This window comes from Bombyx mori, chromosome 25 (assembly GCF_030269925.1).
Source record: "Bombyx mori chromosome 25, ASM3026992v2".
NCBI classification, from domain to species: Eukaryota; Metazoa; Arthropoda; class Insecta; order Lepidoptera; family Bombycidae; genus Bombyx; species Bombyx mori.
This window is the reverse complement of record NC_085131.1, coordinates 6827512-6839840: the sequence shown is the minus strand read 5'-3', so window position 1 is coordinate 6839840 and position 12329 is coordinate 6827512. Positions and strand designations below refer to the sequence as shown.

At 33.1% G+C, this 12329-nt stretch overlaps 2 protein-coding genes across 2 annotated transcripts in view; one reads left to right on the top strand and one right to left on the bottom strand.

The window, feature by feature from the left end:
• Nucleotides 1–12329, top strand: part of LOC101743352 (RNA helicase aquarius) — a 76270-nt gene that overhangs the window by 1410 nt on the left and 62531 nt on the right. The window contains exons 2-6 of the mRNA XM_004924522.5: nucleotides 123–223; nucleotides 771–927; nucleotides 1612–1822; nucleotides 3191–3383; nucleotides 4311–4464. Of these exons, the coding sequence (XP_004924579.1) occupies nucleotides 123–223; nucleotides 771–927; nucleotides 1612–1822; nucleotides 3191–3383; nucleotides 4311–4464 (816 nt within the window). The remainder of the gene's footprint in view (nucleotides 1–122; nucleotides 224–770; nucleotides 928–1611; nucleotides 1823–3190; nucleotides 3384–4310; nucleotides 4465–12329) is intronic.
• On the bottom strand, nucleotides 6115–12176 carry LOC101743070 (probable G-protein coupled receptor Mth-like 5). Its single transcript, XM_004924433.3, has 8 exons — nucleotides 11735–12176; nucleotides 11312–11447; nucleotides 10095–10275; nucleotides 8634–8937; nucleotides 8467–8545; nucleotides 8186–8385; nucleotides 7793–7928; nucleotides 6115–7315 (listed from the first exon to the last, which is right to left on the bottom strand). Exons 1-8 carry the CDS (start codon nucleotides 11916–11918, stop codon nucleotides 7048–7050), a joined length of 1488 nt encoding a protein of 495 aa, XP_004924490.1. The 5' UTR covers nucleotides 11919–12176; the 3' UTR covers nucleotides 6115–7047.

Sequence of the window (12329 nt, the reverse complement as noted above, 5' to 3'; positions counted from 1 at the left end):
TTTGGTTTGTCATCATTTTATATATTCATGCACTTATGAGCCTACTGGACTACACAACCTTAAAATCTATGCAACAGCCCTCATTGAATTTTATCAATAATCACCATGGTTGAATTTTTCAGCTTGCAAATCAGTACTGGTCACCGCAAACCAAGGAATCTCACTTACCTTATGATGCTTCTATTGTGGAGTCAATATACCATGCAGAAATCCAGGGTTCAAGGTGAATAAAAATGAAATTAATAGTTTTGTCAAAATATCACAACACCTTAAAGCAAGTCTTAGCCTAACTGATTCAAACAAATGAGTACAAAAGGTGATTGACCTAATAGAGTGGGTGCAATGACCTATATTTTTTTAAAATATTATATGCCAGTTATAAATGATTTACTGCCTTAACACATTTTGTTAAGGTTTTGATTAAATCAAATGTTTTTCTTGAGTGTGATAGAAAAAAATGCTTTTTTCCCCTGAATTTATTAACTCAATTAAAAAACTTTTTAAAGTTAGAATTTTATTGTTATGTGTTATGACTTGCTTTAAGATAGGTTTAAGATTTTTGAATCACTTCTTTTAAAAAATTATCATAATATTGTATAAGTACTTGGAAAAATTGATGTTTCTGTTTGTTGTTGTTGACAACTTAGGTAGTTGTAGTAAGGGATAGTCGGTCTTACCGAGGGATGCACAATTTTTAATGTATATAAGTTACAGTAACCACTATAACTGAAATGAATATGAAAAAAATGTCTCCATGTATACATTTTCAGTTTCTCAGTTCGACGCATCATGATGTTAGAGTTCTCACAATACCTCGAGAACTATCTGTGGCCATACTATGAAGCTGGCAAGGCATCTCACTCACACATGATGTCTATAATAGTGATGATAAATGAGAAGTTCCGTGAGCGAGTTCCCGCTTGGCAGGTATGACTTAATTATATTTAGTTGATTGTAGTGAATTAATTGATTGTGAATGTACCAGTACCTCAGAGTTATCAGTTAAGGTTGTTGTGGTTTAAAGAATAAGACGCTCGGTGCATTGCAACAGTGTTTGAACCCTGCAGGCAGATACAAATTTTTTTAATGAAATACATACTTAGCAAATGTTTTCAATCGACTCCCACAGTGAAGCAATAACATAGTGTAATAAAAACCAAACTCGCAAAATTGTAATTGCGTAATTAGTGGTGGTACGACGTCTTCGTCGTCTCGTCCACCCTCCTAGGCAATAAAAAACATCAGTTTCGAACCAAGGATGGCAGATTCCTATATAAGAGCATCTACAATTATGTTTTAAAAAATTTGAACTTATGATAATCTTTTGCAAAATACTTTATACCTAATACAGTAGATCAGGCATGTACCTCCATTCTGATTGTTAAATTAAGATTTCCACATAACCAACACTGAAACTATTAAAACTTGTAGATAACCTATTATTTGTATTCTTCATTAACATCATAAAATTTTATTTACATATCTGGTAATCATACATAGCCCGTGATATATTTTGAACAATAAATTAAATTTTAAATTATTTTTTTATTGTTTAGAATTTGCTTTACAAACGGTTTAATTTTGAATTATACTTCTATTTCATTCTTTTAGGCATTTTTAAAGCAACCGGAGCACTTTCCGGCCTTCTTTGAACAAGTCCTTCGTGCCAGTATTGCTGAAGACGACACTAGTCGTAACATGAGGGATCAGACTGCATTACTGCTATTCCTGAATCATTGCTTCGGCAGCATGGAAGTAGAGCTCTGCAGGGATCAAGTCAAGAGGCTTGTGTCCCTTAGTATGTGGATTAGTTTACAAGAAGGTAAGTTCTCTTGACATTCATTCAATATTGATTACATGGGCACGTTTGAAGTCGTCGTGGCCTAAAGGATAAGACGTCCAGTGCATTCGTGTTGAGCGATGCACCGGTGTTCGAATCCCGCAGGCGGGTACCAATTTTTCTAATGAAATACGTACTTAACAAATGTAAACGATTGACTTCCACGGTGAAGGAATAACATCGTGTAATAAAAATCAAACCCGCAAAATTATAATCTGCGTAATTACTGGTGGAAGGACCTTTTGTGAGTCCGCACGGGTAGGTACCACCACCCTGCATATTTCTACCGTGAAGCAGTAATGCGTATCGATTTGAAGAGTGGGGTAGTCGTTGTAACTATACTGAGAACTTAGAACTTATATTTGAGTCATCTATTATCAAAGGTGGCAATCTGTGCATTTGGACAAAAAAAATAAATTGATATTTCAATACAGATTGATTTGAATATAATCGTCTCCTTCAAAGAATACGGTTCAAAACCTACATTAAATAAAGGTTAATACTTAACCTGTTATTTATCTAAGATGTCGTTCAGAAGAGTTTTGTGACTTCCAATGGAATACAAAGTCAATAATTCGTTTTTTCTGATTTACCAATAATTATCCAAAAGTCACATTGCCGGTTTTGATAATAGTCGACTCATTTCAAGGTGGGTGGCGCATTTACGTTGTAGATGTTTATGGGCTCCAATAACCACTTAACACCAGGTGGGCTGTGAGCTCGCCCAACCATCTAAGGAATAAAAAAAAAGTATTTGTCCAAATTATTACCAGGTTTTTTTAAACCATATCGAGAGGCTTTAAGCGACGTTTTTGAAACATTATAAAAGAAGCCATTTAAAGTTTAAAATTTGGAAGAAATAACATGAAAAAAACAACTTCTGCAGCAATTTGAATGGTCTAAACATAATTGAAGTCGATAAAAATACATCGAATTGTTGATGCTAATACTAAATAAAACGATCCTTTAATTACAAAGATAATTGTCGCTTAAACCAAATATATTTTCACCCCTCGATATGTCCAGCTGTGCTGATGAATTAAGTTTAAAAGAATTTTACTTGCAGCTGTAACGAATGCTCGTAGAGAGATCTTCAGCCAATAAAAATAAAATTTCTTCACCTAACTAGCTTGTTAACTAAATATATCTCATAATAATACTAACCGATTGTGTACTAAATAATAATTGTATTTTAATATTAATTGAAAGTTACTACTTTATTTCTTTAATATGAAGGAAGTGGCAGTGGATGTGTGACCACTTTTCACTTGTCTCTATACTTTATTTTTTGTAGTAGATGCTTTAACTAATTCAACTACTTCTTGATTCTTTATTATTATTTTATCGCAGGCAGAAGAAATCAGGAATTCAAAGCGGTACCAAAGTGGCGTAAATATTGGAGAGCCATACAGAAAAAGGACAAGCCAGAGTTATTGGAAAAATTGAACTGGGAACGAAGATATTTGCAAAGACTGATGATCAAGTTTATGGGAATTCTAGAGAAAATACCCGAAAACGGGGAAATTGATTCGTATGTTGTGAGGTAAATTGAGTACATATATTATTAATAAGCTACAATATTATGAGGCAGACGATTGAGACAGAGAGATGTACTATTAATATCTGAAAGGAATTTACGAATGGACAAAACACATGTTCATGAGGGCTAGCCTATAGGTATTCTTGAAGGTAGAAAAAGTGTATTCGATGGATGGACGAGAATGGCGCTAGATATCAGTCAGTTTTTTTTTTTTAATTAGGTCTGTACAAGAGTTAAAATTATGATTTTAACACTGATTCCGCATGCAGCTTAGAACTCGACGAAACGGCTAGAAACGCAGGGTCCTTTTTAAAATAACTCAAAATAAATTACAAAGTTTCTAATTTGAAGTTTTTTTTTGTTTTTATTGCATAGACGGGTGGACGAGCTCACAGCCCACCTGGTGTTAAGTGGTTACTGGAGCCAGTAGACGTCAACAACGTAAATGCTGCCACCCACCTTGAGATATGAGTTTTAAGGTCTCAGTATAGTTACAGCGGTTGCTTCGCCCTTCAAAGCGAAACGCATTACTGCTTCACGGCAGGGTACCTACCCGTGCGGACTCATAAGAGGTCCTACCACCAGTAATTACGCAAATTATAATTTTGCGGGTTTGATTTTTATTACACGATGTTATTCATTCACCGTGGAAGTCAATCGTGAACATTTGCTAAGTACATATTTCATTACAAAAAATGGTGGGATTCGAACACCGGTGCTCAACACGAAATGCACCGGACGTCTTATCCTTTAGGTCACAACGACTTCAAAAGTTCTGCTTTCAGCATAACTCACACTATCTTTGACCCTTTGTTACTAAGACAATTTTATTGTTTTACTTCACCAGCGACGTTTTGTTTTTTGACGTTTTTGACGTATGACCCAGTTTCATTAATCAATAATATAATGACTACGTATTCGGTACAATAGGTACTGCGAACGTTTCCTGGAATTGATGATAGACCTGGAGGCTTTACTGCCGACGCGCCGTTTCTTCAACACGGTGATGGACGACTGTCATCTCGTGGTGCGCTGTCAGATGTCAGCACTCGCCCAGAGACCAGAGGGGCAACTCTTTACACAAGTAAGTAATGCAATATTTAATTGAATATGCAATTTCGAAAAGGGCACATGTCGCATATTTTGTCAAATACGTTTTTTCATGTACATGTAGTTTTGAGGCTTACGTACACCCATTTTATAATAATTCCAGTAATTTTCAATTGCTAATTAACACTAAAATATATCTCAAAAGTTAATATTTTAAATTTTACACTGCTTTAGAAAATAATTAGTTTTTTTCCTGAACATTTTACATTTTCAGAGATGTGCCCTTTTCGAAATTGCATATTCAAAAGGTGTATACTTAGTCAAGCCATAAATACTGTTACAATTAAAAATAAACACAATATTACATTTGAATTTGGAATCTGTCATTTTTATATGATTGCTCATTGAGTTTTCTCATTTTGGCGCCAATACATTGTACAATATTTTGCGATATTAAAATGGAGTGGGGTGATAAAGAGAACCGAATCGCTGTGATTGCATTACACAAAGTAGGTATGGAGCCAAATGCAATTTTTAAAACTCTCCATACGCTTGGTATTAGTAAAATGTTTGTGTACCGGGCTATTAATAGGTGTAATGAGACCTCCTCTGTTTGTGACAGAAAAAGATCTGGCCGTCCACGTAGTGTTCGTACGAAAAAGGTGGTCAAAGCAGTAAGGGAAAAAATTTGAAGAAATCCTGTCCGAAAGCAAAAGATTTTATCTCGGGAGATCAAGATAGCACCTAGAACCATGTCGCGTATTTTAAAATATGACTTAGGACTTGCAGCCTATAAGAGACGTACTGGTCATTTCTTAACTAATAATTTAAAAGAGAATAGGGTGGTAAAATCGAAACAACTACTGAAGCGGTACGCAAAGATTTTGAAAACGGTTTTTTTTTTACGGATGAGAATATTTTTACAATTGAGCAACATTTTAACAAACAAAATGACCGTATTTATGCTCAAAGCCCTAAGGAAGCGTCTCAATTAGTCGACAGAGTGCAATGTGGGCACTATCCGACTTGGTTTGGTGGGGTATTAGCTATGAAGGAGTGACTGAGCCATACTTTTGTGAAAAAGGTATCAAAACTTCGGCACAAGTGTATCAAGATACCATTCTTGAGAAGGTAGTGAAGCCCCTTAACAACACCATGTTCAATAATCAAGAATGGTCCTTCCAGCAAGACTCGGCGCCAGGTCATAAAGCTCGGTCTACGCAGTCTTGGTTGGAAACGAATGTTTCGGACTTCATCAGAGCTGAAGACTGGCCGTCGTCTAGTCCCGATCTTAATCCGCTCTTAATCCGATTATGATTTATGGTCAGTTTTAGAGAGTACGGCTTGCTCTAAACGCCATGATAATTTGGAGTCCCTAAAACAATCCGTGCGATTGGCAGTGAAAAATTTTTCCATGGAAAGAGTGCGTACTTCTATTGATAACTGGCCTCAACGTTTAAAGAACTGTATTGCAGCCAATGAAGACCACTTCGAATATTTTTATATTTTAAATTGTTTTATATTTACGTATTAAACTAACACACTGTAAAAGTAATAAATGTTATTTGCAATAGAATTTTTTGTTTTTACCTTTATCTCAGTATTTATGGCAAGACTAGGTATAAAAGGTAATTTGTTTTACTGTGAAAGTGAATGCCTTCTGAAGTGTAATAAAAACAATATGTGTGTAATTATAATCTTTATTCGATATATTTATCGATAGAGTTAAAAAAAAAGTAATATAATTAAATGACTGATATAAACATGTCAGAATAATAAAAAGAAAGTCTCAAAAATAAAACGTTAATGAAGAGAGCATTTATTTGTAAATTCACGAACCCCCGGTCTAGCTGCCGATTATCGAGAGGACGGATATAAAGGCACTGGTTTTTAATAATAGTGTCTTATATAATATGATTACAGTCTTATATTTAATACTATTATAAAGTCTCGGCTCCTAAGTTCTATTAATTTTTGGAATGTTAGCCTTATTTCAGTGATGAATACTTTTAAACTCAGCCATCGTTTTTCCAAAAATGAAAATATTCTGAATAGACATACTATAAATTTTTACTTATTATGAATATAAATAGAAACCACTGGATGCACGGCGTGAGATAGATAGATATTTTTTTTTGTTTATACTATTATTAAACTGTGGCTAGCGCAATATTTAAATTCAATATTAACGAAATTACATACCGTTAAAAAGTGGAATATTTTGTGCGGTTTCTTCTAATTATGCTACAAATAAGTAGAATTATATAATATTGATTACACGAACGAGGAAGCTTAATGAAATATAATAGGATTTTTTTATTAAAAGAGAAAAATTAAGTATCTTTTGTGAGCATTAAACTTGTAAGAGATCAAAATTTCGAGTTTCAAATTGAATGTAACATAAAATAGTTATAAATCTGATTTCAGTTACACGAAAGGCACTTCTCATTATCACTACAATATAATATTTAAAATTATTCTTATCTATTCTATAAACGTGCTCCACTATGTGTGTTGTCTAGTAAATCACAGAAATCCTATAATTCAACATACACTCGTATCACGTTTGTGTTTCGTCATTAATATCGTTCGATAATTATTCGAGAACACGTCAGGGTTAGTAGTTATCGTAATTTCCGCCGTTCATATGAGTCATCTCGTCGCCCCATTCTCCCGTCGGTACGGGTTCCGCGTAACAGCAGCTCTTGCGCAACAAGAACGTCACGTGCGGTTGTCGTAATATGCAAACGTAAAATATTAATATAGCTTGAAGGAGATTCACGAAAATGTGCGCGTACAGTAGTTCGTCGAAGTTGAGCCAAGACAACAGGAGGAATAGCCAAGCCGTTGTCATAATAACGAATAACTGCAAGAACAGGGTGAAGCTGAAACAAAACAGAATATTTTTATTATTTAAATCTCTTAAATGACAATTGCGTGTAAATGAAATAATTATAAATCAATAGGCGGTTTATAATTATTTCATTTATATATAATAATTATAAATCGTCTATTGATTTATAATTATTTCATCTACACCGGACTACTTAGCCCCAAAGTAAAATTTGAAAAAAGAAAACTGTAAATGCGCGCGTAAATATGCGTTTAATAAAAGTTTACAATATTCATTAAATTTTAATTTTAACTAATTTTAATAAAAGTAAAAAATTATCTGACTCTTTTTGATTCGATATCAAAATACAGAAAAGGTGTTAGTTAGGTAACAACATTACAAACTTACCATAGAGTAAAACAATTCATTAAGTATCTTTCATACATACCCAACTATGTCTTTGTGTCAATGTTAAATAACTAAAAAGTAAATTAAAATATGTCCTTAAATAAAATAATAAATTACATACCATCCCTTGAGTTTGTAGTGGATTCTTCCATAAATGTTGATTCTTTTAATTATTTTCAATGTTGTAATATAGAAGAACATATTAAACAGTATTGTGAATGCCACCGGTGTAAAAAATATAGCAATCCCGAGTAATCCTGAAATACAGTGAAACTACTGATCATAAATACAGTAAGGACTTTTGGCTTTTAGTAATTTTTGTATATTTTCAAAGTACTGTGGTAGAACTTTTAAAGCTAGAGCATTTGGGTTTCTTTAGATGTCGGTTATATTCTCTTGAGTACTTTATACGATACATTCATGTAAATGAATTTGTGTATTAGTAACCATTCGACTAAATCATGGCTTTTTGGAAATAAAGCCTAATTTAAATAGCAAAATACAAATACAATACCTATGGTTTCCTGTTCCGCATCATCAACATATATTGATGATGAGGACTGCATAGTTTTTCGATCAGTGTTCGTTCCTATATCAAGGAGGAAATGTGCGCACATTGCCATTGCGGTCATTACTGCCACACACAACCAGACAACACTTGAATAGTAGCAATATTTGCGCACGTCGGTTACGCGTAGAAATACATTTCTTGATCTGAAATAATATAATAAGAAGTAATATTTCTTCACACTTTTTACAATATGTAGAAGGATATGCAATAACAATATTTCATACTTGAATGTTTTCCATATGTAGAAACCGAAGCTATTCAACCAGAAGAATGCAGCAAGTAGGCTTATGTATAAAACAATATCTGCAATTAAAAAAATATATTTACAAACAAAGGTTACCTTCCGGTTCTGAAGATTGTTCTAAATAATATTTAAAAAAAATGTATTCACCTGTGATCATGAAACTGATGTGGTTACTAAATTCTGTAAATATCCTAACCAAACCAGCAGCTTGGCTGATAATCAGACACAGATTTATAGTTGTTATCATATTCCCAGACAGGTCTCTCAGAGTCGGCAAAACAAAGTATATGATCGCCACAATAAGATATATGATAATAGCAATGGCATGAAATGCTGGATTCATAACTCTTTTCATAAGAAAACTGAAATATTTCCAATTTGCTTTTACATCAGGTATGCATACATGTGCATAAAGCCCAAGTACGGTAGTGTTTTCCTTGTTCATTAATATCTAAAAAAAAGTTGAGATTAGAATTAACATCATAATAGAAAAAATACTACAACACATGGTGAAAATGGGATATTTGCTTCATTCATGCTTTATTATTACTATTCTATTACCTTTTATAATAAAAAAATATATAAAAATATAGTGGTGGTTGGTTTTTGAATTCTATATATTTGATATTAATTTTGCAAACCATTTAACCATTAATATGGGCAAATGAGTTAGAAGAACTTTGTTAAATGTTGCCAATCTCTAACATACAATCTATATTTTGTATTCTCATATTTGATTTTATTACAACATTTATTAAAAACTTTTAAGTTTTCACTTTTAACTTTACAGGTCAAAGACTCAATGCATTGGTGTGCTTACTAGTGTATCTAGTAAAATATTTTTTAATTTTTTTATTGCTTATATGGATGGACGAGCTCACAGCCCACCTGGTGTTAAGTGGTTACTGGAGCCCATAGACATCTACAACGTAAATGCGCCACCCACCTCGAGATATAAGTTCTAAGGTCTCAGTATAGTTACAACGGCTACCCCACCCTTCGAACCGAAACGCATTACTGCTTCACGGCGGAAATAGGCGGGGTGGTGGTACCTACCCGTGCGGACTCCCAAGAGGTCCTACCACCAGTGATTACGCAAATTATAATTTTGCGGGTTTGGTTTTTATTATACGATGTTATTCCTTCACCGTGGAAGTCAATCGTGAACATTTGTTGAGTACGTATTTCATTAGAAAAATTGGTACCCGCCTGCGGGATTCGAACACCGGTGCATCGCTACATACGAATGCACCGGGCGTCTTATCCTTTAGGCCACGACGACTTCAGTAAAATTATAAGTCTGGTATTTTATCTCCTAAAACGTTTAAATAAAACAAAATAATTATAATAATTAAGCAGTGTTATGCATATAACCCATATATGTTGCTGTGTGATACTTTTTAATGATGACAATACCAATTATTAAAAATAATCTACAAGATAATGTATGCCTTAAAATTGATAATAGACAACTTTCAAATCATTTGATAGAATTTGTTAATTTTATGCAGGTTGGGAGACTTTTGTATTTAATGCTTATGGCACTACTGCCAAAGCTTTTATCCTTATGTTCATTCACCAACTAACAATAACAAATAATCTATTTACCTTGTCCATGCAGTATTTGTTTTGCATATGAATGTATGAAGATGGTTCATTTTCCACAGGAATAGGTATATTACCATGCAAACTGAATGTTCCACTATATTGAATGTCCTCTTTCATGCTATCAGCGATATGCTTATGATATATCAGATGACGTAATCGACCATCAGTTAATAAGTTCAATCTGAAATATGCAAAGGTTGAAAGGGTATACGAAAGGACATGGGCCACTCTCCATACATTGCACGGCCCACTAAACGAAGTTCAAGGACAGTAATGTAATTAAGTTTAAAAAACAGACTATATATCCCTTTTATTATAAACAAATTAAAATCAATATTTTTCATGGGGATACAGAGATATTTAAAAAATAAGGTAAGATTTTTAGGTTACCTATATCATATGATTTGCTGTCAATACACTTACAATTTAAAATCATCATTAGCTTAAATATTATTTATATTACTATACTTTATAACATGTACCTAATTCAATGAACGCCAAGACTTAATTTTATGCACAACAAAATATAATAAGCAAGGTATATCGTAACAAAACACAATAATATCCACAATGCGCACGAGTGCGAAAACGACTCATCAAATGTAAAACGTCAATAAACATTAGACAAGCGTAGTTTTTTTTTTTTTACTTCATGATCATTACATTGATCAATAATTATTTATTTTACGGATTTAAAAGTATAAAAATAGATTTTTGTTTAGATATAATGTTTTATATTAGTTTTAAAATCCATTAATTAAATATGTTAATATATTTTGCTAATTTTTTGCAATATAATGTCTTTTTTAAGAAGATTTAATGTGAATTGTTTAAAATATAAGTATATTTTACCTATGGCAACTCCTACAATATTATCAATGTAGCTTGGTCATGCTAATTTCTTTTTACTTATGATTTTAATTATCCCACCATTAAAAAGCCCTTAAATTTTATAATAAGTATGTAAAAATGATATGTTTTATTCTATAGATATTTCATTCGTGTCTGAGTAGCTGGGCCGAAAATGGGCCATGTCCTTTATATTTATACATGAGCAGGTAGTGATACATACGAAGGGCTGAACTGATTTAAGAAAGCAATAGAAAAACATTTCACCATTTTTATGTAAATAAGGCTGTCTTTTCTTAAAATTACTTTTAAATACATAAGATCCAGAAAGGTTTTTAGAAATAAATGACAGATTAGTATATGCATACTTATCCTCGGAATCTCCAAAATCTAAAATTGGCCTCCACTGTGTAGCCTCACAGTCTGGTAATCCATATGTGTAATTGTAATATTTCACCTTTCCATCTTGTCCATCTTCGGTTTTAAAATGTGGCTCCCATACACCTTAAATTTATGTTTGAAGGTTGTCTTTATTAAGATTTTGATACAGTTACTATTTTGCTGGTACATCAAAATTAATCTTGGGCCTAGACACCAGACAATAGAAAAAACATAGCAATTAAGTTAAGGCTAGTACTATATTTAAATGGTGGTAAGAGATATTAACTACCACCAAGTAATCTTTACCAAACCCACAGTCCATTTCTTATAAAAAAAAAATTATCATTCTCTTCTAACATTCATCAAACCTTCTTGGAATTGGTTTATTTATCTGTGAACGAAGTACTTACTTTGATTATAGTTTACGGCCAATCTACAGACGAAGTCGACCATGATCTCGTTGTGCTCACAGCATTTGTTTATTCTAACAGCGTATTGTCGTTCGGATATTTCGTTTAAATCTGAATCAGCTACTTTAGCATGCATAGTCTTTGGTGATAAAACTAAAAGCGTAAAAACAATCAAGAGATACATCGTGTCGGCGTTTCGTAGCACCGAGATTCAGTTATCGATCTTTGTTAGTGACCGGAACAATAATTTGTTGTCGCGTTGAAATGCTTGCTCGAGCTTGGTATATTTGACTAGTGATGCATCTATATGTTTCTGTCAATGTTGTCTTTCTAGCTTCAGATTAAATCGCATTTCTTTCAATAAATCATTAACTACAAACAAATTAAACAAACCAAACATGTTGTATCAGTGCTTCCTTTGACAAAATGACGGGTGACGTTTGAAAATTGTCATAATTTGACATATTGTCCGTTGTAGGCATTATGGTCTATGATTAAGGGTAGGTATGAGCAAAGCGAGGCGGAAAACGTATTGTTGTATAAATATTACAGTAGTTGGAGGCAAAAAAATCTTGATTAAAATTGAAATGAATTT